This window comes from Penicillium cataractarum (assembly GCF_028827025.1).
Source record: "Penicillium cataractarum strain IBT 29864 chromosome Unknown utg000009l, whole genome shotgun sequence".
NCBI classification, from domain to species: domain Eukaryota; kingdom Fungi; phylum Ascomycota; class Eurotiomycetes; order Eurotiales; family Aspergillaceae; genus Penicillium; species Penicillium cataractarum.
Genome location: NW_026622745.1, coordinates 456,821 through 480,470, shown reverse-complemented (window position 1 = coordinate 480,470; position 23,650 = coordinate 456,821). Strand labels below are relative to the sequence as shown.

The 23,650-nt window shown below is 48.7% G+C and overlaps 12 protein-coding genes across 12 annotated transcripts; 3 read left to right on the top strand and 9 right to left on the bottom strand.

The window, feature by feature from the left end:
- Window positions 1–177: 177 nt before the first annotated feature.
- Window positions 178–3,719, bottom strand: N7496_010833 (uncharacterized protein; the record flags this gene model as incomplete). Its single annotated transcript, XM_056703746.1, has 6 exons — window positions 178–1,019; window positions 1,074–1,726; window positions 1,780–1,895; window positions 1,947–1,964; window positions 2,017–2,127; window positions 2,181–3,719. 6 exons carry the CDS (start codon window positions 3,717–3,719, stop codon window positions 178–180), a joined length of 3,279 nt encoding a protein of 1,092 aa, XP_056549706.1.
- A 1,270-nt stretch (window positions 3,720–4,989) lies between these two features.
- N7496_010832 (uncharacterized protein) lies at window positions 4,990–6,168 on the bottom strand (the record flags this gene model as incomplete). Its single annotated transcript, XM_056703745.1, has 1 exon — window positions 4,990–6,168. One exon carries the CDS (start codon window positions 6,166–6,168, stop codon window positions 4,990–4,992), a length of 1,179 nt encoding a protein of 392 aa, XP_056549705.1.
- A 1,114-nt stretch (window positions 6,169–7,282) lies between these two features.
- N7496_010831 (putative hydrolase, alpha/beta fold family) lies at window positions 7,283–9,016 on the top strand (the record flags this gene model as incomplete). The annotated part of the gene is made up of 6 exons (XM_056703744.1): window positions 7,283–8,059; window positions 8,119–8,279; window positions 8,333–8,413; window positions 8,474–8,597; window positions 8,648–8,776; window positions 8,831–9,016. 6 exons carry the CDS (start codon window positions 7,283–7,285, stop codon window positions 9,014–9,016), a joined length of 1,458 nt encoding a protein of 485 aa, XP_056549704.1.
- A 264-nt stretch (window positions 9,017–9,280) lies between these two features.
- Window positions 9,281–10,156, bottom strand: N7496_010830 (phytanoyl-CoA dioxygenase family protein; the record flags this gene model as incomplete). The annotated part of the gene is made up of 1 exon (XM_056703743.1): window positions 9,281–10,156. One exon carries the CDS (start codon window positions 10,154–10,156, stop codon window positions 9,281–9,283), a length of 876 nt encoding a protein of 291 aa, XP_056549703.1.
- A 703-nt stretch (window positions 10,157–10,859) lies between these two features.
- On the bottom strand, window positions 10,860–11,522 carry loc1 (the record flags this gene model as incomplete). Its single annotated transcript, XM_056703742.1, has 2 exons — window positions 10,860–11,135; window positions 11,211–11,522. 2 exons carry the CDS (start codon window positions 11,520–11,522, stop codon window positions 10,860–10,862), a joined length of 588 nt encoding a protein of 195 aa, XP_056549702.1.
- Window positions 11,523–11,893: 371 nt separating this feature from the next.
- N7496_010828 (NADH dehydrogenase [ubiquinone] 1 alpha subcomplex subunit 6) lies at window positions 11,894–12,561 on the top strand (the record flags this gene model as incomplete). Its single annotated transcript, XM_056703741.1, has 3 exons — window positions 11,894–11,936; window positions 12,061–12,122; window positions 12,295–12,561. The coding sequence occupies 3 exons, from the start codon at window positions 11,894–11,896 to the stop codon at window positions 12,559–12,561; spliced, it is 372 nt and encodes a 123-aa protein (XP_056549701.1).
- Window positions 12,562–12,997: 436 nt separating this feature from the next.
- N7496_010827 (uncharacterized protein) lies at window positions 12,998–14,212 on the bottom strand (the record flags this gene model as incomplete). The annotated part of the gene is made up of 4 exons (XM_056703740.1): window positions 12,998–13,288; window positions 13,346–13,540; window positions 13,592–14,054; window positions 14,130–14,212. 4 exons carry the CDS (start codon window positions 14,210–14,212, stop codon window positions 12,998–13,000), a joined length of 1,032 nt encoding a protein of 343 aa, XP_056549700.1.
- Window positions 14,213–14,671: 459 nt separating this feature from the next.
- N7496_010826 (succinate--CoA ligase subunit beta) lies at window positions 14,672–16,157 on the bottom strand (the record flags this gene model as incomplete). Its single annotated transcript, XM_056703739.1, has 6 exons — window positions 14,672–14,764; window positions 14,815–14,936; window positions 14,987–15,741; window positions 15,794–15,890; window positions 15,975–16,047; window positions 16,101–16,157. Coding segments are annotated over 6 exons (1,197 nt in total), but the record flags the coding sequence as incomplete, so codon positions are not given.
- Window positions 16,158–17,968: 1,811 nt separating this feature from the next.
- N7496_010825 (MFS general substrate transporter) lies at window positions 17,969–18,727 on the top strand (the record flags this gene model as incomplete). Its single annotated transcript, XM_056703738.1, has 1 exon — window positions 17,969–18,727. One exon carries the CDS (start codon window positions 17,969–17,971, stop codon window positions 18,725–18,727), a length of 759 nt encoding a protein of 252 aa, XP_056549698.1.
- A 140-nt stretch (window positions 18,728–18,867) lies between these two features.
- On the bottom strand, window positions 18,868–19,953 carry N7496_010824 (uncharacterized protein; the record flags this gene model as incomplete). The annotated part of the gene is made up of 1 exon (XM_056703737.1): window positions 18,868–19,953. The coding sequence occupies one exon, from the start codon at window positions 19,951–19,953 to the stop codon at window positions 18,868–18,870; it is 1,086 nt and encodes a 361-aa protein (XP_056549697.1).
- An 812-nt stretch (window positions 19,954–20,765) lies between these two features.
- Window positions 20,766–21,126, bottom strand: N7496_010823 (uncharacterized protein; the record flags this gene model as incomplete). Its single annotated transcript, XM_056703736.1, has 2 exons — window positions 20,766–20,822; window positions 20,878–21,126. The coding sequence occupies 2 exons, from the start codon at window positions 21,124–21,126 to the stop codon at window positions 20,766–20,768; spliced, it is 306 nt and encodes a 101-aa protein (XP_056549696.1).
- A 1,172-nt stretch (window positions 21,127–22,298) lies between these two features.
- N7496_010822 (uncharacterized protein) lies at window positions 22,299–22,653 on the bottom strand (the record flags this gene model as incomplete). Its single annotated transcript, XM_056703735.1, has 2 exons — window positions 22,299–22,358; window positions 22,444–22,653. 2 exons carry the CDS (start codon window positions 22,651–22,653, stop codon window positions 22,299–22,301), a joined length of 270 nt encoding a protein of 89 aa, XP_056549695.1.
- Window positions 22,654–23,650: the final 997 nt, after the last annotated feature.

Genomic DNA, 23,650 nt, shown 5'->3' with positions numbered 1-23,650 from the left:
GGGGGGAAAAGTCAAGAGGGCAGGCGTTATCCTTTATGTCGAAAGGAGAGGTTACATGATAGTGTATTAGGGCACTAAGTCGGGAACAGCAAAACTAACCGGATATAGTAATAGATACGTCCCAGTGTTATAATACAAAACATTATCATTAATCATTAAAAAACCCCCGCAACATCCTCAAGCCGGACGCTTCAAGCTAGGCGGCAGACCCGTGATCAACCGTTGTCCTTCCTCCCTCACACTACGCGCTTCGTCACCTTTTCCATGTCGCTCGAGGGTCTCCGCAAGCATCTCATCGGTGACACTGGCCCAAAGACGATCGTTGGCTCGTTTAGCCATGGCGCGGCCGGCTCGGACACTCTTCTCGGCTTGCTCGCCGACAACGCCGCGGAAGTACTTCCAGCTCATGAAAGTGAGGGTCATGCAGGTGATTTGGGAATTGCTGATGGTAGTCGCAGACTGCAGGGCGTGCTGGAGGAATTGCTTGGTCTGGATGGTTGACTCTGTCTGTACGGTGGCACAGACGAGATAATAGGCGGCTTGGATGTACTTGTTTGGTCCGTTCTGGCAGAAGGGTTCGAGGGTTGCTTGGATGATGGGGAGGTGGGAATGGGATGGGTGAGAGGGGTCGCGAATGATGAGGATGGTGTTGAGTGCTGCGAGAATGCAGGTGTCCCGGCATGGGTCGTTGCGTGCTGTTTTGCTCGCTGATGGTGAGAGCAGGAGCAAGGGCGATTGGAAGATGCTCAATGCCCGGGTTAGATCACCAGTGGCCTGGGCGATAGTACCGGCGGAATATTCCATCAAGCATTCAATAGACATAGGCAGGTTGGGACCGCACTCTTGGGTGAACTGCCGGAGCTCTTTCAGAGACTGGGTAGCCAGATCCCAGTCGGTGCGGGCACAGGCTAGGAAGACCCGCTGTAGAAGGAAATTGCAGCAAAGGGACCGGCGCCATTCGACACGTCTCGTGGCGTTCACCATTGACTCGGAAATTTCTTGTGGGGCTGTGAAGCCTCCTAGGATGTTATGTTAGAGATTGCTTCGCTTGAAAGTTCGGGATCGTGACTTACCTTGAATCATTCGAAGCCCTTCATCGAGGAATTGCTCCGCCTTCCGACCATCATAAGAGTTCTTGGCACTGAGAGTGATTGAGCTCAAGAAATATGAGAGTGCATACAGGTCATGCTGTGGAAGCCAATTGAAGCTAAGAAGTACCGTGCCATTCTGCACCTGAAGAATATCCCCAGTGTCGATAGAAGACGGGCCGGCAGACTTTCCATTCAGAGGGATGGAGAACGATCCATCGGCATGCCAGTTCGGGTCATGAAGGGTTTCGTCTGCCAATGTTTGCAAGACCTTGAGTTTCTGAGAAGCCTGGGGCACGTCGTATTCCAACAGACTGCAACAGATATCAACCATCTGGGTAAGGGTGGCGAGCTGTGGAATATGCCGAAGCTCATCATTCAGTTGATGGCTTCGCGCAACGGCTACCGCACGCTGTGCTTGCTCAATGGCATCGGAACCTGTACCTTGCTGCAAGTGCGCCAAGGCTTCGATGACGGCAGCCATTGCTGCGACAGCTTTGTCTCCATTGCGACTTGCCATGGCTGAGATTTTGGTCAAATGTTGGAGAGCTTGCACAGAGTCTTGATGTGATGAAGAAGATAGTGATAAGGTTACGCGAAGGAATCGAAAGGTGTACTCCCAAGCCGCATGGCGATATCTGTAAAGGAATTAGGAGCCAGATAATTTATTGAGGAGGGAGATATCACATACGCTTCCACGTCCTGGATCATGCCGTCGACCGCCTTCAGGGAAGCCTTGGGATTGGTCTTATGGAGCATGCGCGCCAAGAGATGCTGCATGCTGTATTTCAAGTCTAGCATTCGGTTCTAAGAAAAGTCAGTCTCTGGGGAATTCTGCCATAGAGGACCAAAACCCACTCGTTCGCAAAGATCAATCTGTTAACGGTCAGCTAACTGGTCTAATGAAGGGGAAATTCAGACCACATACGCCTTTACTCAATGCCGTTTCAGCCTCGAGGTCATTGTCAGTTTCCTCGAACAATGTCCGAGCATAACGAAGCCGCACAAGGGCTTCCTTCCGAGGTTGTAGCCGCCAATTCTGGAACTTCAAGTCAGTAAAGATTTATATCTAATCAACTAAACACGACTAACCTTCAGAACTGCCTCCAAACACCCAAGCCCCGTTGAGACTAGCTTGTAGTACTCCTCAACATCGGCCTGGCTGGTGACAAGAGCCGTCTTAGTTCCATGACGATGCGCAGCGTTCAAGTATTCATCCGCCAATGAAAGTAGCAAGACCTGGTAGTCAACTGGGGGTTTCGACGGTTTCATGACTTTATCAGCGATCTGCTGAGTTGGCTGTTTCTTAGGCGGCAGTTTTTTCGGTGTTTGTTTCGGACTGCTGGAGCGAAAGTCTTGAGAAGGCGCCGGTATCATCACTTGCGGGATGGCATGCTTCGTAGGCGAGGGAGTTGGCTGGGGTTGTATTGGCGTTGCTGCCGCAGGTTTTGGTGCGACCGCAGCTTGCTTCGGCTCTTTCTTTGGTGCCACTGCAGGTTGCTTCACTTCCTTTTTCGATGCAGACTTAGGCTTTGCAGACTCCGGCTTCGCAGCTGGCTTCACGGCTGGCTTGACGACGGGCTTCAGCGGAGGCAGAGGCTTAATCTGTACATCTGACTGCCTTTCTTCCAACTGCATGGGAACATCTTCCGTCTTTGGTTCCAGACTAGCCGGTGGAGGTTTTTGGTCCGAGAACTCAGTCACTTGGGGGGCTTTGGGTTCGGCTGGTGGAGGAGTTGATGAAGTAATAGATGGCATCGGAGGTAATTCAAGCGAGGTTGACAAGTCACTTGGGTCGACAAATTGCGACAGGGAACCATACCGTGACCGAGGGGCGGTAGGAAGTGGCGGTTGGACAAAGAGCTCGGCTGGGTTGATGAACTGATGCTGTGGCTCTTCTGGTGGTAGTGATGGAGGAGGCGCCGGCGGCAGAGGTGGTGGCCGAGGTTGAGGTGGAATGGTCCGAGGTTTGGAGATGGGGGATTGTTGTGCTTGGTATTGCGGCTGTTGGAGCGGCGGTTGCTGAGGTTGGAGCTGCGGTTGCTGGTGTTGCGGCTGTGGCTGCTGCTGTCGCGGCTGTGGCTGCTGGTGTTGCGGTTGCTGATGCTGCAGCGGTGGATTTTGGAGCTGTTGATGCTGCGCCTGCTGATGCTGTGGTTGCTGGTGATGATGTTGAGGATGCGGCTGCGGCTGCTGGTATTGCGACTGCTGATGTTGCTGCTGATGTTGCTGCTGATGTTGCTGCTGATGTTGCTGCTGATGTTGCTGCTGATGTTGCTGCTGATGTTGCTGCTGATGTTGCTGCTGATGTTGCTGCTGATGTTGTGACACTGGCTGCGGCTTCAGTTGCGGTCGAGGAGATGGCTGCAGCACCTGAGGTCGAGGCGACAGCTGTTGCGACGGAACAAGTGGTGACTGCTGTTGCAGCTGGACAAGAGGAGACTGCTGTTGGAATTGAGGACGGGGGGAAGGTTGTTGTTGAAACTGCGGCCGTGGAGACTGCTGCTGAACACGTGGTTGTGGAGAGTGCTGTTGAAACTGTGGGCGTGGGGATTGCTGTTGCTGTTGCTGCAGCTGGGGTCTCGGGGATTGTTGCGGCTGTATCTGAACTCGGGGAGACTGTTGCTGCATCTGTAGACGGGGAGAGGGCTGTTGGGGTTGATGAAGGGGTGACTGATGCGGCTGGACTATGGGGGATTGTCGGGGTTGAGAGATAGGAGGTTGTTGCAATTGCGACACGGGAATCTGCTGCGCTTGAGAGAAGGCCGGATGCTGAGGTTGCGCGAGGTGTTGGGGGTGGATGAGGGCCGCCGGCTGGAGGGTTGGTGGTTGTTGTTGTTGTTGGTGGTGGTGGTGCTGCTGATGTTGCGCTTGCGGAGACATCGGCTGTGCATATTGATGGCCATATTGATTCCAGACTTGTTGTGGCTGCTGCATCATCCCCGGTGGATAGCCTGCCGGTTTACTGTAGCCGTAGGGCGACTGCGAAGGGGGCGCGACATGATTGTATGGGAACTGCGGCGGGGCGACGTGGCCAGGCTGGTATTGCGGTGGAGGGATATATTGCGGATATTGACCGGAATTGGGCGGTGGGAAGCTCATCGCCCCGACATGTATTTTGAATGAGAGAAGCTCGCTATAATCTCCGATCGACACGACGTTGGCCTACAGTTCACCGTCTTCCCGGGGCGGAGAAACTCGCGGCGGTCAGCTGATGCGACGATAACGCGATAACGTGGGGGAGATTGAGAGTACTTGGTAGATATCAGAGAGAAGGTATAAAGATTGTAAGTTTTTTTAATTACTTGAGTAAAGACCAGTATATGAAAAAGAACGTACTTTTTGCCAGTGGTTCATCTTTTTTGAAAGACCTGTACATGCTGCATCGTATGCCATGCTTGATTGATAAAGAGCCGCTAGTATATTTTAGGTCCCCTTTGATGCATACTTTGTACTATTCGATAGATCACAGCTTGATCCAGCTTCCAGGATAAAACCAAATTATTAAAAATAAATAAATAAATATCGAGTGCCTTGAGCATGATACAAGAGATCAAATCTCCAGACTGCATTGAAATTTGGTTGAATTTATTCCTCAATTGTCGTTCTCCAATGTATGTGAAATTCCCGATATAGAATGATTTAGAATTATAAGAAGCATCGATTTTAAGCAGAAAGTCTGTAGTATTCCTTCCCCATTGACTCGGTCTAGTAAATGAAGACCAAATAACCTCCATTAAACACAGTACAAAATCATTTGTTCTACCCCATAACTCCCTATCCAATGCAATAGAAACAAACCCAATCCCTCTTAAACTCCAATGCGCTATAATGTATCCGGAATGTTCCCCAACGCCAGACTAAAAACCCACTCAAACAATAGGAACCCCAACCAACTCCTTTACAACATGCGAATCGACGAGTAGAGTGAACTCAAAGGCTGCGGGTTCATCGCCGGCTCAATAACCTCCTCCCCAATACTGGGCGAGAATGTCAAAGGAGGATGTTCTCGCACCGTCCAGGGGCACAGCTCGTTGCAGTTCTCCACGCCGATCGATGGTTCTGCGGGATGAATGCGTTGCGCACCCCACGCAGCATCGGGGATGGCATTTGAGCCGCCAAGGTTGCGCTGCGTCCAGAAGTTAAATGTATCTTTACCGGACTCTTCAGAATGGAACGGCTGTTTTCGTGGACACTTCAAGGTAGTGTTGCAGGCACCGCAGACTGAGATGCGACGGCACGAGGTACAAAATGAGTCGAAGAGGCGGCAGATAGTGGTTTGGTAGACGCTCGAAAGCCAGAGATCGACTGATCGGTGTGCGCATCCAAAGCGCGGTGTCATATACTCTTCTTTACCGACTTGGCCCGCTTCGGTCGTGAGTTGGTACTCGGTGCGCATAATCAACTGATCTTCCTCGTCGAGTTCCGGGAAGAGAGATACTTTCAGCTCGGTGGGTCCGTACTGCTCTGTACATGAATGCCAGCAATATCGGTCTCCAACTTTATCACCAAACTGTGTCTTGAGGGCGTTCACAGAGATCTTTCGAACTCGCAGGTGGTCCATTAGATCCAGTTTATCACGGAAGGTGATCTTCTTGCAGGGACACAAGTCGACGATCCCTGCTAGTTCGCCCACATTGCACGATCGATGATCCGACTTGCGTCTTAGTTCGCGCGTGGAAAATGCCGTCCGCGGATGTAATTTCAAGCACTTGGAGCAGACGCGCCACTTTGAATTCTCCAAAAGGTTGATAAACTGCCATCGCGGCGTAACAAAGTTGTGACCATTCCGATAATGGTGGAAAAGCGGCGCAAAGTCTCGACCGAACCGGAGGGATTGTGATTTGAGGATTTCGCCGGAAATTGCCAGCATGCGCTTACAGGTCAGCGCAAAGGCCGCCTCCGGCACGAGCGTCAAGTGCGAGACTATCTCTAGTAATAACTCCGTGGGGAGTTCCATGAGATAGCAGCGGCCCGACTCGTCCTTTTGCTGCTTGCGCGAACGGGTGGGCGACCAGGACTTCATTCTCATGACGCTCCGAAACACTTTTTCTGTTGCTCGGTGGATGCGCTCGGGCATGTTGGCGGAGGGGGACTCTTTTAAAGCCATGGGGAAGAGGGGCAGCTTCTGTTCTTTGTCTCGGAAACAGAGTGCTTTCAACGTTCTTTTATGACCAGTCCGCATGAGTAGTGATGGGTGATTTTCTTCGTTTTTTAATAGGATTATAGAGTTGTTTATAATGATAGATGATGCGTTGGTGGCTTGTGCTGAAAGATCATATCGTCATGTCGTTGATAGAGGGGCGCTATGGGGATCGTGTGACGGAAAAGAAAGCCGCAATGATAGAAAAGAAAAAGAAGATAAATAGAGGCTGAGGGATCTGTTGACCTTCAAGTAGGGCATGGACCAAAGATAAAGTTGCACGAAAACGGACCATGGGATGGGGTCACGGCAGGGCTGGGCAATGTTATCAGCATTACATGGCTTGAGGGCTATACTTCTGACTTCGTAAAGATTAGGGATTATCTCCATATACGGACGGATACAAATAGAGGCTTCCCCCCCCCAACTGGATTATTAGCCCCTTATTCAGTCCAAATGCAGTGATATAAAGCCACCAAAATATTTTTTCCAATATCGGATAGTCAAGCGTAGATAATCTACATTGTCTACGAACGTGGAATACCGGATGCTATCCAGGGCAGTTCCGCATGCGGCAATCAGATTGCCGCATCAAGCATCATCGCATCATCACTCGGAACTCCTCCCAAAACAGATCCCCCTCCTTTAGCCTAGCCTGTTTAGCCTAGTCAGCCCGGTACTTGCAGGATATTCTCGTGCTCTTTATACGATGACCCTGTCAACTGACTTTTGGTCGTTTCTGCCTCGGAATTAGTCCCATGACCCTCCTTTACAGGTTCGTGGCCTGAGGCATTATGGCTGACTAATAGGGGCAGGGGCCTTGCCCGGCTGAGTCAGCGGGATGATGTTCATCACGTGGAGATAAGACGGAGATCGGGGCTTAGTCACACCGATCCGATCGGGAAGTACCGAGGTTGGTATCAAGGCTTTTTTTCATTGTTGAAGACTTGGCCTGATTAGATGTTGCCTCCCTGGACGCCTTTCTTTTCTTTTCAATCTCGTTAATTCTCTCAGCGTGTTTGAATTTCTTGCATAATAGACAAATTTCTCTATGTCGGATTTTGCATCAGCGCTGCTCAACTCGTTTCCCCTATCGCTCCTCTTATCGGGTCTCGTCGCAATGGGCCTACTCTCATGGGTACGCCCCAGCGGGCGAATCTCCTTCTTCCACGCCAAGGACAATAAGCTCGTCTTGACTAAAAAGTCTATTCTGTCGGGTGCAAAGGAGCAGACGACCTTGGTCGATATCTGTCGTGATGCGACACCTGAAGCCTGCCATCTGAACCCGCTTTTGTTCAACGGCCATCTACAGACGATGTACACGGTCTTGAAACATGATAATGTTCCCGTGTACTATAAGCGAAAGATGTTTGAAGCCGATAGCTCCATGTTCTCCGGGACATATGCGATTGATTTCGTTGTCCGACCCTATGAGATGCCTCCCGAGGGCGAGTTGACGGATCAAGCGAGAAAGTATACTCAGCCATCTGGTCTGCCTCCACGTACGTCCTTTTACTCGGAGGATGAATTTGCGGGCATTGCTTCGGACGATACAAAGCCTATGCTGGTCGTTTTGCATGGCTTGAGTGGAGGTTCGCACGAGGTGTATTTGCGTCACGTTCTTTCACCGCTCATTGCAGATGGTGCTTGGGAGGCCTGCGTGGTCAACTCGCGGGGTTGCTCGCAGACGAAAATCAGCACGGGGGTATTGTATAATGCGCGCGCAACCTGGGATGTGCGCCAGTCAGTAAAGTGGCTTAGGAAGACTTTCCCTAATCGTCCTCTGTTCGGCATTGGATTCTCCCTGGGTGCTAATATTCTGGCTAATGTATGTCTGATTGACCCTTTTATCTTCAAAGTGGATTTACATACTAATGGCTATTGCAGTACCTGGGTGAAGAAGGCGATCACTGCCAATTGAAGGCTGCAGTGCTTTGCGCTAGTCCCTGGAACTTAGATGTCAGCTCTGTCCACTTGCAGAGCTCTTGGCTCGGCAAAGAGGTGTACAGCAAGACAATGGGCTCCAGCATGAAGAGACTTTTCGAAGCGTAAGTCTTGTTTCGGTGTGATCATGGGAAGAAAAGTACTGATGAAATGATAGCCACGCCGAAGAAGTGATCAAGAACCCTCGCATTGATGCCGAGGCTATCAGAAGCATTACCTACCTACATGAGTTTGATCGGTATGCAATCCTGCTGTCCTGAGTATGTTTATCGCGTTCATTCTAACTTGACCTGAATAGGGCTTTGCAATGTCCTACATGGGGCTACCCGACTGAGGGTGCCTACTACCGTGATGCTGCCTCTACGGATGCAATGCTTTCCATCCGCATTCCGTTCTTTACCGTGCAGGCCGAGGATGATCCCGTATGTCACCACTCCTCGAGTCTACGACCAAGTCACTAATATAGATTCAGATTGCTTCTCGCGACGCATTGCCATTCCACGAAATGACCCAGACCCCCTACGGTGTCATGTTGACCACCTCGTGGGGCGGCCACCTCGGCTGGTTCGAACTTGGTGGTGACCGTTGGTTTGTCAAGCCGGTAAGTGAAAAAGAAGATAACCGCAATCCGGAACTCATGCTAATTGTCTATAAGGTTACGAACTTCCTCAACAAAATGGCCCAGGAAATTGATACGTCGATTCCCGGTGTCGTTGAGCACCCGGAGAAGCTCCCAGGGCATATTGCCAGCCACCCTGGCCCTAACAAAGACGCTGACTTGGCGCCAAAGCCCGAGTTCCTCCCTGTGAACCGCAAGCTCGACATGAAGCTGCCCAAATAAGTTCGGCTCGCTCCTTCAATATTCAAAACTTTCTATGCCTTTCACTTTTTCGGCTTTTGGGTCCTGCGCGGATATTCGTCGTTGTCCTTTTTTTCATATACCAATATACATAGAGTAATTTTCATTAGAATCGGTTCAGTGGAATAGGCGTTCTTTGGCGAGCAGCTTACGTACTTCATGCTTGTTAACAAGAAAAACACATTACCAGAGTCCTTGAATGACTAGACCAGGAACCTCCGCCTAATATCACCTCGCTCACTCTCTTCACGGCTTCAACGTCAAATCATGATCATGAGCACCCTGCAAATAATCATAATCCTCCCCAACCCACTTCACAAAAGGAACCGTCCTCCCAAAATCAATCTTCCCCTCCAAAGCCCTCGGCAAAACCAACCTCTGATCACTCCGATACCAACTCGGAAACTGAATAGAAACCAACATCACCCTCGGCTCATCCGTCTTATTCGGCATACCAGCATGCCAAAGCCTAAGATCCCGAATAATCAACGATCCCTTAGGTAAACCCGGCTGAATAGGCGGACTAATCTTTCTTCGCTGTTCTAATAGCTCAGCCTTGATCTGCAGGTCATCCGCCTCTCGATCGAATACAGTCTCGTCCGTGTCCGTGTGACTACCCAGCCAGAACTCCGTTGCCCCGTTCTCCGGCGACGTGGAGACTAGATTGATATTGATACAGTAACCGAACGGTATGCGGGGCATCGCAAAGTCAACGTCTATATGCGGTGGTTGTCGACCATTCGCTTTGAATGCGGTATTGGCGCTGTAGAAGCGTAGTTGCGGGTTTGGTCCGATCATGTGCTCGATTATACAGGTCGCCCATGGATTGGCGAGGATGTCTTCGAAGATGTAGTCCCCCTCGACGACGGGTTCTTGTTGGATGTTCCCCGTTGCTTGGCCAAAGTTGCGGTGAGTTGTTTCGTTGTAGTAGAGCTTTTGGGCTTCGGGGATCATGCGCGCGTTTAGTTTGTCGAGGTGCGTGGTGTTCACGGCGTTTTCGAGGGCAAGGATTCCGTCTTTGTGGAGGGCTTCTAAGGATGCTTGGAGGGTATGGGAGCTTATTTTTTGAGTTGATAGCTCCTCGGGGGTGAGTTTGATTATTTTGAGAGTTTGTTGGGTCATTTTATTAGTCGATATTGGCGTGTTGTCTTTCGAGTGGGTAGTGGATATCGATCTGGAGATGTTGGTTCGAAGTTTGATATGTTCCTTCTAGCACGTCTCGCTGCTTCTAGGAGGTGCATGAGACTATTTAACAGTTGTAAATATCTTTTCGATCTCGAATAGGCATGAATAGATGTTATCGATGCGATTCAAAGTGGAGATGGCTTCACCTCAATTATGCCCCGCGTTCGCCGGTGAATTTACCGGTTTTGACCGGTCAGAACAGGGTAACCCTAGCATGGTGTAGTATTGAGGACATAATCAGGTCTGATTATGGAGCTTTTACTGTACTTCATTGGTCAAGAAGCTCTAATCTAATTTGGGTTGGACCTTCCCTGGGAATATCTACTAATAAAGGGGGGGTGTTGGCCTATCAGATCGAGTAAGTTATGAAAACTGGCATGGGAGGTGTTGGTAAAATTGAAGTCATTATAGAAGCTGTAAAATCCCGGACGCATCATCAAGCTTAAGTCTTTGCAAAGACAGAATATTTGATCAGAAGTTAGATGTGATTTATCAAGCTTTGGGAGACAGTTCCCATTACAGGTCAACGCTATTCACAATGGTTCGAATCCGAGGTAACAATGAAACCCACACAAACGCCAGACCCCCGTCTAAATACATGGTAATGGTATAGACAATAGCCGCTTTTTCTTTTGGTCGCTTAAGCAAATGAAACGCTCTTGCGCTTTCCCTTGGCCGATTTTGAGGAAGCCGAGGAGCTCTCTGCACCCTTGTCGTTGCCACCCTTGTTCTTCTTCTTGTTCCGAATAGAATCCTTCACGGCATCCAACTTGGACTTCTTCTCCTTCATGCGTGCCTCGGCCTCGGCCTTCTTGGCCTCTCGGATCTCCTCGAGTTGGCGAGCCTTCATCATCTTGGACTCAATCTGTCCCTCCTTTTCGGCGTTGACCATGGCGAGAATTGTCATCATACCCTCCTATTGCAACGAAATAAATCTGTTAGCAAAACACTCCATGCTATAGAGGAGACCATAGAGGGAAGTTGGACAAACCTGGTCGTCAACGAAAACCTTGCCCTTCTTCTTTCCCTTGGGCTTAACAACTCCAACGGGCGTGATCTGATTCAGCTTGGGCAGGTCAAGCTCTGCCTCGGTATAGACTCTCTTCTTCTTGCGCTTCAAGTTCTCGGGGGCGGTGCGCGCCTTGGACTTGACTTCAACTGGCGGGGGACGCTTGACGTTCTTCTTGCTGCTGGGCTTGCTCACGCGGGAGGAAGAGGACAGAGTTGAAGGCTTAGTGCCCTTGGAGCCCTTGGAGGCACCTCCGGAGGAGGCACCCTTGGATGACCCTCTGGTGGGCGCCATTTGGTGTATGCGAAAGTTGGAGGATTTGGCGAAACTTAGGTCGGATCGAGCGTAGAGGATAAAATTTTCACGGCGAGTGAAGAATCGTCGAGCGGCAACCGGTTAATCAAGACTGTCAGTCTCAATTCCAAACTTCGTAGTGTCAATCCGAATAATTAAAGAGAAACAAGCGCATGCGACTCGGCGCCGCCATCAAAATTGCAAAAGAAATTTTGGATCAGGAAGGCGGTGAACAACGCCGATTCCACCCACCCAACCTCAGTGAAACCTCCACCACCACGAAGCTCGCCAGCGTCCAATTCTCTCCCCGCACCCTCCCTCCAAGAGATTGAATTGCACTGGACTGAGTGGACGCAATCTCATTCGACAATATGACCATCAACCCTACCTACCTCGCGCAACGGACGCGTTCCTGTACGTTCCCAGCCCTCCGTCTATCACACCCCGAGGTGTTCCGATCGCCCGCTAGGCGAGCCCTGCAATTGAGACCATTGTGAGCTGTACAAGGGAGCTAACAGAGTATGTTTCTGCTCTATAGCCGTCAACCTTACCGATGCCAAGAACCGTGTGCTCAAGTCCTACCGAGAGTGGCTCCGCGCGGTCAGTTTACCCTGCGATCACCCAGATACGCCTATGCCCTTGCTCCAGCGCAGCGCAGCTCTTGTCCTCTTAGACTTTCCTGAAGATGGATACTGGAGAGCAATTGCTGCCGAGAGAACATCAGACTATGACTCGAATTGAACACCAGGCTAACCCGTGACAACATGTACAGTCCCCGGAGATCCAAACCATGTACTCCTTGAACATGCCCGTTTCCGCCATCCGCACAAAGATCCGCCAGGAGTTCGAGAAGCACCGCTACGTCAGCCAACTCAGCGTCATTGACGTCCTGCTGTTCCAGAGCCACTCCGAGTTCCAGGAGACCCTCAACTACTGGAAGCAGCTGTCCCACGTCATGAAGTACTTCCGGCCCGAGGAGGACCCCGGTGCGCGCCTGCCCCGTAACTTCGTCTCTGGCTTCCTGGAGGGCCGCAACTGAAAAGCCCGTTTTCGATACCTCATCCACCACATCTTTCGTCTCTTTTTTCTTTTTCCTATATCGCAAGTCCGTGGGATGACAGTCGGAGGGACTGCGTCATCGACCCCGGCATGATGTGTAAATATTGTCTTACTAGGTCGCCAAATCATCTTGATTCTATATCAGCTCGTGCAGAACCAGTAGCTCTCTCCCCCGCTTCATAGGACTTGGTCTATTTGGTGTTCATACACACTTGACCCACCTTTGCTTAGCCTCACGGATAGCGTGAGCCAATCAAGCCACGGAGAAACATAAGCATGCATATCGTCTCTGTACTCATTATATCTACGAATGTTAATCTCAATAGATATCTTCTTTGGAGAAGTATTATATTATTAATTAGGTCATTGTTGTAACATGTCTCCGGCATAACTATATCCGGCTCTTCTCATGCACCCTACTCGAGCGAGAGTCGATGCTCTGGCGAGTATGATCGATCAGTCCAACCGGAGAGAGCCTCAAAGTGCGTATCTCGCTTGTAGCTCTTCTCGTCAAGAACCTCTCTCAATCCGTGATTGAAATTGAACACGCAGATAACAGCGCATATCAGGGTGAATGCCATGAGGATCAACGCCGCGAATGCAAATAACAGCATCATATCCTTGTCTGCTGTATTCGCGCGGCGCCCATCGTCGTACAGTACAACGATTCGACTGATTAGATATGCAATAATAGCAGCGTGGCATATCTTTGAGGATGTTAGTACGGAAAATCATTGTCGTCGTAGAGAATGCTATTGACTTACAATCACCGGTATCATTGCGATCTTCCACTCCTTGCGAACGAACCAGACAGCTAATACCATCATGAGGAAAGATGCAGGCAGAAGAGCCAATGTGAGGGCAAACTCTGGCCCCTCAAAGTGAACGTCGATTAAATCATATTGGATCACGAAAACTGTGATGAAGTAGAAGTCGAGCTTGATCAGAACAAGATAGATCTGTTCAGCTGTTAGTAGGTATGCAAGGATGACACGGGGAGGGAGTCATACCTCGTAGGCTAAAAAGCGAGTCTTAATGCTCAGATCACCGTGAATACTCCGGTAAATGGCCCAAGCATACTCTTTATGCAGCCGATAGGCACATGGCCAAATGATAAAAGAGCATATCCCAAAGACAATCGGACAAGCGATCTGAGCTGGGCCAACTCGCTTCCAAAAGTCGACATCGATATCTACCAAGGGCTGCCGTTCAGCATCACGTTCATTGGGTAGTCTTCGGGAAATCTCTATCATGGCGGTTGGCTGCATCGCAGAGAATGCGAGAATGCAGACATTGCTGACGCAGACAGCGAATAGTAGTAGGTTATTCTTGTGATGTACTGCGTCAATGGCTAGAATAAGCTCGTACACGCAAGTGAAGACGAAGATGGCCAGATTGATTGGCACGACGTATGATATAGTCACTTGGGTTATATTGGAATGAACCCACATCTGCCATTCGGAGATGATAAATCTAGACATACGAGTTAGTATAAGCGAGACCTGGCACCTTTGTGAATCACCTTGTCGTTCTAGATGCTTGACTTACAATTCTAGCGCCAGGATGATAATGGCTTGGGCGAGCAATGCCCCACAGAACAGCCACTCATGCCTTGATGTTGGTCTGTACATAGTGTCTTTTGTTCTGGGGAAGTAAGATAGTCCTCAGAGTAGTGAGACAATTGTCATAAGTCTAGAAGATAAATCATGAGATATCTTCTAGATTTTTGAAATCATTACTCTTGACATGGAGAACGATGATAAATTGTAAAAAGCATAAGGAGGTAAAAACTCTTTTTTCGGGCAGTTCCTGGAGAGAATTGCCGTACTGGAGCTACGATGTGAGACCCTTGTGGGGCAAATACTCCATAGTTGGCTGGTAAAGCGTGGTTATTTAAAAAGACTGACGACCCTCTCACGGAGCCCCCGAAACTACGCCGAGAAGAGGGTGTTCATACCCGAAAGGGGAAATAGGCCGATCGGGTTGACCCCGATCAGAATCTGAAGAACTCCTCTCCGCCATATTTATCCGTTTTACAGACCGAGGAAGCTTAACAATTGAAATGTTACATTTCGATTACAATGAGTTCATTATGCTGGTTTTCCTGTGACGGCCACAATCTTTTCAGCGGCAAGCTCAAAGTCTGGCTCCACGATCAAATTACTCAACCCCGATGTTTCAATCTATAGTGACCATTAGCGTGCTATCTCAATGGGTCGATACATATCCTTACCATTTTCAGACCTTTATCGCAATTGGTACCCTGGAGGCGAACTACTACAGGAACTTTAAATCCTCCGGTTGAAGTAGCAGCAGCGATGATAGACTCGGCGATCATGTCGCATCGAACAATTCCTAGGCTTCAGGTTAGCAAAGACATCTTCTCTCTTCTATGCAGCACATACCACCATAAATGTTGACCAGGATTCCCTTGATTCGTGAGTCCCGGTTCAAAATCTCAAACGCCTTTGACACGGTCTCCTTGGTTGCTCCTCCACCGACGTCGAGGAAATTCGCGCATTTGCCACCGAACAAGCTAACAAGATCGTTGGTTGCCATTGCTAAGCCGGCTCCATTCACTATGTTTCCAATGACACCATCAAGACGGACGTAGGAAAGGCCCGCCTGAGACGCCTCGTATTCATCTTCCTCATCAGGCAGACGTTCTTCGAGACTAAAGATCTCCGGTTGTCGGAAACGAGCCGAGTTATCGAACGTGAACTTTGCATCGAGACAGACAAAATGCCCCTCTGGCGTGCGCACAAGAGGGTTCAGCTCGAGAAGTGTAGCATCCTTCTCTTTGAATAGTTTCACCATTTGGTGAAGGATGTGGCTTATCACGCCCATTTCTGCATCCGAGAAGCCGAGCTGTGCTTGGACATATGCAGTGATCTCGGATGTGATGCCGTGCGTCATGTCAAACCAGTAATGCTCTAGTTTATCGGCGTTGGATTCGATGTCGACTCCTCCGACGTTGGAGATCAGGAGGACTGGCATGGACCGGTCGCGGTCGAATGTAAGTGCGACATAGTATTCCTGCGCAACGTCCACGGCTTTGTAGATGTATAGCTTTTTGACGAGAAGACCACCAGGTGGGGTTTGCTTTGTTGTAAGGTAGTAACCAATCATCCTCGAGGCATTCTCAAATGCCTCGATTGGTCTTCAAAAGAAGGGTTGTTAGCTTTGTCTTGATTAGTTCTTCTTAGACTTACGAGTTCATGATGCGAACTCCTCCTTTGCCATCGCTTTCGTATTTTCCCTTGCCACGCCCACCGGCAAGGATCTGTGCCTTTACAACCGATGGGGCATCTGCAGAAAAAAAAAGTCAGAGAGATGGAACACACAGCCTCTTATCTGTGAGATATCGTTCGGATAAATTCTAGGGTAGCTCACTGATTTTCGAGACCACTTCTCTTGCTTCTTCTGGACTGCCGACGACATATCCATTAGGTACCGGAATGTCGAACTAGTAGCTATGAGTCCAAGAAGACAACCTTGACCGGCTAGATTGGACCATACATCTTTGAGTAATTTGTGCGAGTGGTACTCAAGGAGACTCAGGCCTCGCACTTGAATCCTGAACAAACCATGCTTCTACATGTCTATCAGCATCTGAAATCTCCCTATCGTCGTCCAGCGGCAACAAGCACCAACCTGCTGAACTAATCGTGGAATCGTGCGTCGGCAAAGCATCAGGGATATTCAGGATGAATAAATGTATAGATTTTGTAACGCAGGTTCGACGTCGCCATTGAAATCCGCAAATTTGCGGGGTAAGTCATTGTAATAGGAAAGGCTTTCCTAGTTTGCGATGACATCAACACTACGCGTGTGTGGCCCGCGCCGAATTCGTGCTAGGGTTTTGACATTTGAAGTTTATTACCTCGAAACGTGGGGAAATAGAGTTCGGATGGTGATCGGTTTCAACCAGTTGATTTGCTGTCGAGCTGCCTAAAGCTCTTGGGTTCGCCAAATTCGTCAATAGACGTGGCAAATACCCTTCCAGAGTAATATTGGGTTTTTGCATAATTTCTGGAGCCTAATGGGGAGAGGCTAATGGTTTGCTTTTAACATTATGAATCGATAGTCTGTGAAAAAGCAATTTTCATCTATCTTTAGAACATGAGTTCACCGATTTTGTTCCCATAGTCGATAGTTGATGGAAAAGGCAAATTCTCAGGTCCATCAGAGAATGAGTTCACTGACTCTTTCCGGGAGCATCCGATCATCATGCCAGCAAACTGTAAGTACGGAGTGATCCGTACTATATAAGCTTCTCCGATGTTAGGCGATCATTTTCGGTCGCGGCAAATAGGGCTGCTAGTTTCCTGACCCTGCATACCGTTCATTCGTCATATCATAAGGAGCTATCATCCCACTATTGGCCCCTTGCAGATGATCGCCGCTAAAAGTATAATGTGATAGGGGTCCTAGCGATCTGCCAGTTGTACGAGAATGCAAGAACACGAAGCCCACACTAATATTAATAAAAGATGAGATCCTCTTAACTTTAGACGATTAGCAGCGGGATCGACCGCGCTTTTTTGCTCGCTCGACACCTTTCAACGACAATGAAGTCGGAAGAGTCAGCACCCGACGCCTGCGATCGAGCGAGGCGTTCCTCAGACACTGCTCCTTGTGCCTCAGTGCAAGAAGATGCGAGCAATGCAAGTTCTACGGAAACTGTGCAGTCATTGTACTGCGTCTTGTCCGAGAAGGAGAAGATTTTCACAATATGTGTCTGTTCACTGGTGACTTTCTTGGGCCCGGTAGCTGGCACCATGTACCTTCCCGCCCTCGACTCGCTGGCGAGAGATTTACAAGTGTCGACTGCGAAAATTTATTTGACGCTTACAACCTACAAGGTAGACTCTATTCGACCGATGATCATCGATTGTAGCTAATTTAAACAGATCTTTCAAGCGATTTGCCCATTGTTAACTGCTGGCTTATCGGACCTAAGTGGCCGTCGTCCCATCCTCCTGGCCAGTATATTCCTCTTTCTTTGCACTACTATCGGCCTTGCGACTCAAACCAACTATGCGGCTGTGCTCGTCTTACGCTGCGCTCAAGGAATTGTTTGTGGTACGAGTACGATCGTTGCCTTTGCATCCATTACCGATCTGGTTACACGGGGTGAGCGAGGGAAATATACTTTCTACTCTTCAATTGGAATGACACTTGGTCCATCGATTGGACCAACTCTGGGTGGTATCTTGACACAGTTTCTTGGATGGAGAAGTGTATTCTGGTTTATGACCGCCATTGCCGGGGTTTTGCTTCTCGTTATATTGTCAATCCTCCGCGAAACTTGTCGAGCTGTCGTGGGCAATGGTAGTCTACCCCCTCAGCGATGGAACAGATGCATTCTTCAAATCGTCAACCCAATGAACCACAAGCCCGAGCCTAAGACAAAGATTACGTTCAAGAAACGCCCGACAGTACTCCAGACTCTCAGGATTCTGCAAGATCGACATTTCGCCCTCCTTGCTCTCTGCAGCGCTATCTGCTTTTGCACCTCGACTGCTATTTTCAACGGCTTGCCACCTCTGCTAGAGAGGAAGTATCATCTGAAGCCTCTTTATGTCGGGCTGTGTTACCTCCCTTACACCCTCGGTTCCTGCACTACTCGTTGGACAGCAGGCACATTTGCCGATCGAATATTCAAGCATTACGCTCGCCAAGTGGGGGTGGATGTCCGGTCAAACCGACAATGTCCGACGCAAATGCAGCATATTCCTCTTGAAAAAGCTCGCCTAGTGCTAGCAATACCGTTTATCTATTTTTATTGTCTTTGCATTATTGCATTCGGATGGGTTATGAATTATAATGTCCATATAGCGGGTCCTTTGATTTTGTTGTTCTTTTGTGGCAATGCCAGCACGGGCGTTAATAACACCCTCGGCATGTTGGTTGCGGATTTGAATGTGACGAGGCCTGCTTCTGCTCGTGCTGTTCTGAGTATGGTCAACTGGCTGACTTCAGCGGGAGCCTCGGCGGCAATCATACCTTTGATTGATGCCATGGGAATGGGCTGGCTGGGAGTACTTCTTGCGGGAATGATGATTCTTGTCTCGCCAGCTTTGTGGGCGTTATTTTTCTGGGGCAAGAAGTGGAGAGATAAGCAGGCTTTAACCTTGGACTGAGACTAACATTCTTGAATATACTAGATTGGTACATAGAATTATGGGTATTTACAAAAGTTTGGCTTTAGGATTGGTTATCTTGAGAAACTGAAATCATCTCTCGCGTCAGAAAGATGCTGTTCGAACAGAGGCCGCCTACCTCAAAGCAACTCTGGCTCAATCGCCCCAGTCTGTTCCACAATGGGATGATAGTGCTCGGTTCGTCGATGTTTCTCAAATGCAAAAACCGTGTTCTTAAGGCGATAGCAGTCCGACAAATCAATAGATGCAACCACCAGTTCATCTTCTTTGGTCTTTGCTTCCTTGATGATATGGCCAAGCGGATGAACAATGATAGTTCCACCAACCAACGGATTTCCATCTTCGGCGCCTGTCTTGGCAACGTTGATACTGAAGCAGGCGTTCATGTAACTATTTCCTTGGCATGAAAGCTTATGATGAAGCAGAACAAGATCCTCGGCCGCATCCGGGCTCATATCCACCATGTGGCCGCTAGCTGTCGTTTGAAAGGCAGTGGTGTTATACCCACAGCACATAATTTCAATTCCTTGAAGGCCGTATACACGCCATGCCTCGGCCCATCGTCGGTCATTGCATATCAGCATGCCAATAATCGGGTCTCCCTTTCCGTTGTTCTCTGCTGGGCTGGCGCTGGCATCTGATTTCTTAACGGCGCCAGGGACAAGTCCAGGAGCCCTGAACGCGGGAAACCCCAGGTTGCCAGGATGAAAATAGCGCTTTTCTAGCTGCTGGAATGCACCTGGCTCGGTTTTTGGCTCAACTGATCCTGGTAAATGTACTTTGCGGTATTTCCCGACAATCTTGTTTGCGTGTGCAGAATAGTACGCGCTAGAGTTGTAGTCGATGTGAGAGCCGTCTTCTTGGATACTTCTTTCCGCGTAGCCCACGTAGACGTCAATACCGAGGGAATATGCGTGATCAAATAGTGGTTTTATATTGGGAGATTGCTCGATACCACCTTTGCTTGGATCTTCGATGTCAAAGTATTGATCCAGGTCTTCCCCCTCGATCAGATATCTAGGGAAGAAGGTGGTAAAGGCCAACTCGGGGAAGACGGCCAGCTTCACATTCTCTCTCGCGGCTTGGTCCAAAAGCTTGCACATTCGGTTGAGAACATCCTGTCGGGAGTCTGCAAGGTGCACAGGACCTAATTGGCAAGCTGCAACCACAACCGGCCGAGGTGATGGGGCTTCCGTAGTACTCATCGCGATGATATTCAATAAATAGTGGCTCTTGTTTCTATCCAAGATGTCAAGATCTGTGAGACAAGATATTTGTATCACTTACAGTTCCTTAAAAGGTTGAAGATTGTGTATGTATGAAAATTGGGGCTGACCCCGCTCTCGGCTTGTTATCGCCATCGGTATCTTACACTCTGGACCGGGCAGATCAGCCGCCAAAGAGACACATAGGTCCCCACGAATTTGCTTATCTCAGAGTAATTTAGCGAGGCTTTTCCGGCTATTAATCCTACTTGCCGACATGCCACTGCCAAGACGGCAGAGGTGTCTCCTCACATGCGTACGAGATAGCTTTCAATCCTCTGACATAGACAAATTTGAAATGAGGCCAATAGATGGACACAGATACACTTAAAGAGCTAATATTTAACATCACCTTCGCCAGTGCTTTGGAACAGCTACCACGGTGCTCTCTTGTACTTGACCTCTGAGGAGTACAACTCAACTCTGCAGAGGAAAAGAAAACGATTTCCATAACTCAATCCATGTGCCACTTAATTCCAAAGTTGGAGTGAGACAGAGAAGTCCAAGTCCGTTGAGTTTCCTGTTCGCAGCCAGGACAATAGTCATCATGTGGCGATTGGCTAATATACATGTTAGGGCCTTACTCGGATTAAATTCTCCGTAACGGACAGCATTAGTCTCGAGGCCTTTGTAATCCTTTAAGCTAATGGTATTATTTATCAAATTTCAAGTACTTGTCTTGATATGAAATTAGAATTAAGTATTATAATATTCGATAGCTATTCCGTATCTCACGAACAGGATTTTCGTATTTAGAGAAGGTGGTTCAAGCTGCACTGCAGGTTGAGATCGATGTTGATCAGACCGTTCTTTTAAAAGCATTAGCTATCCGAAGTCTTTGTTGAAGACATTTGCAAAACATACCTGCTCCACGTCCTTCTGTGAGCAGCAGTAGACGTCACCACCAGAGCAGCTCTCGCCGAGAAGACCGGCGAGGAGGTTACCCAGGGACAGGAGACCACCGTTTCCGTTATCGCTGCAGACAACTGTTTGGTGGCTCTCGCAGACAGTCTCCTCGGAGGGTTCGCCGCCTGAGTCTTCCTTGTGCCCGTCAACGGTGGGCATGGCCAGGGCTGAGACAGCCAGAAGGGGAAGAGCGAAGATGTATCTCATGTTGACGGGTGGGTTTGGTGACCTAAAGACAGGAATTAACCAATTGAATGAGAGTAATTCGAAAGCGAACTATACATACTGTGTGGGTAACAACTAGGCTGATGGAATTCGAAATATCATTATTAGATATCATACTGCCACTATTTATACAGTGACAAGAAGAGTAGATGTTACAGAGTGATAGAGAAATACCGCAGATATTGACGTCAACAACGAATGAGCACGATAGTGTGCCTTACTACCGTTACATGAGTGAAGTTGGGTTGTGGGGTTGACAGGTAACTGACAGTCTGCAGAGGTTGTTCCTGTTCCGGAAACAGTAACTGTCATGGCTTTACCCGCCAAATGTGCCTTGGGATTTGATACGGGACGCTTGGCGGCCCCACTCTTTTTCCCATGTTGTACAGTGCATGCCTGATAAACATTGTAACAGTTGCAAGGTGGATCGTGCTTTGGTGTATCCAAACTATGGCCCCAGGGACGTAGCAGTTGCCATGTCGCCAAGGCTATTTTCATGGCTGTCCCCTCTGGGTTAACGGAGAAACAATGGGTCCAGACTGCATGCGTAGAACTTAAAGCAGTATTCTGTATGGGTCGTAGGCTCAAAACAATAGGACCAGATAGTTTACATATTGACTAGAGTTTACAAGTCACAAGTCCGGTGGGAGATTCTCAAACATCAGCATGAACGCATAATGAAAAGTTGGGTCATACCTGGACCCGGTAAGACTACAGTTGCTTGAGATTGGTGATTCTAGAGGTTAAACGGCGTTTAATAAAAGCCTTATTCTGGTACTGTGACAGATTTACACAAGATGGGGACAATTTGAGCTCAATTGAGGCAGCATGAGGTAGAAACATGCTGGATCAAAATCACGGAAAAGTTACTACAGTTTTGAAATCTACTCAAATAGATTATCATGGACAAAGTATTCGAAAATAACCAGAGTGTATTAGACTGAGATTAAAGTTCTTCACCAACAATAATTGGCTTTGTACAAATATCATCGCAACGCACTGGAGGTGGTATAGATGTAATATCTGCTAGCCCTTCGAACACAGGGCTCATATCCACCCTTCTCTTTCCCTTTCAGGCTGACCGAGTTGTTGTCGGCCATATTCGAAGCAGCTATGCACCTCCGAGTGGATGTAATGAGGGCACATAAGTCACTTTAAAGCAGGTGGTTCAGAGAGCACTGAGCGTTGACGTCGAGGTTGATGAGGTTTCCGTCCTGAAAGTTTTGTTAGCTTTGATGCGTCCCGTGGGATTGCTGCGCTTGTTGCAATACTAGGTCAAGCGCTTAGATAATTACTTACCTGCGTGGCACTCTTGTCACAGCAGTAGACGTCACCGCCGGAGCAGGAAACACCGAGACCACCGGGGAGGACGTTGCCGAGGGTCAGGAGACCGCCGTTGCCGTTGTCCTTGCAGACGACCTGCTGGTCGCTGGAGCAGCTGGCAGCAGTGCTGCCGGCAATGGCGAGGGCAGAGAGGCCCAGAGTAACGAGGATGGACTTGACGAACATGTTTGCGGTGTCTTGAAACAATTAGTCTGACTTCTCTGGAAATAAGGGAGGCGTTGAAACTCACTTGGGATAAGAGTTGGTTTGTAGAGATGGTAGAGAGTTCACTGATGCTATTGTTGACCGTCCAGGGCGACAGTCAGCCCTTAAATATCTTTTGCCATTACCAACGCCTTAGTCTGTATTTACTCCTTCAAGCTTCCAACGTCATGCAAATTCCAAGCATGGACCTGAAAGCAATGGGCAAGGGTGTGGTTAGAGCGCGGCGGCGACGGAAGGATGCTTGAGGTTGTGCATTCTTTGTAATCTTGGAGCCCCAATATGCTTTATCTAGTAAAGATCATCTTGTTAGCAGGGGTCTCACTGTCATGACCCAAGGATTTCGAGGATGATCCACGAGTTATTCCTGGCAATGATCCGCCACCCCTTGCAGGGTAAACGTGAAATTTCCGTGAGCATCAACGTTGATCATATCAGAGTTACATTGAATGATGGCTAGATTCTTATGGTTGGTATTAAATGGGTTATTTTGCTGGTCAATCATTGTGTATATATTTATGAGAAAGAGGTAGAGGTAATTAGAGATAGAGGGAGTTGGAGTGAAATAGAATGTATACGAGTAGGTGTGTGTCTCACGGCCTATTTAGAACCCATGCTCAAGCTCTCAGGAATGTGAGCCGATTGAATCCGAGGAAATCTCCGTGTTTTAGACTACCCCTTTCTGATTATCTTTGATCACTACACAAACACTTTGAAGGAATTCTTTTCCGGATTTAATCAGCCTCAAACTACTTTGATCGTTTAACACACAAGCATCATACACAACGCTGATCTCTTGTGGTAACCCAGAAGTAGTTACAAGATGTACTACTTGACTTCAAGCTTAATCAAGGGTGAATGCCACGTCAAATGCTTGCGGAAATGATATCCCACTGGTCGAAGCAAGGCCAATGGAATGTTCGGGAGAACAGCGGGATCCCGAGTGGCTGTTTGCGAACGA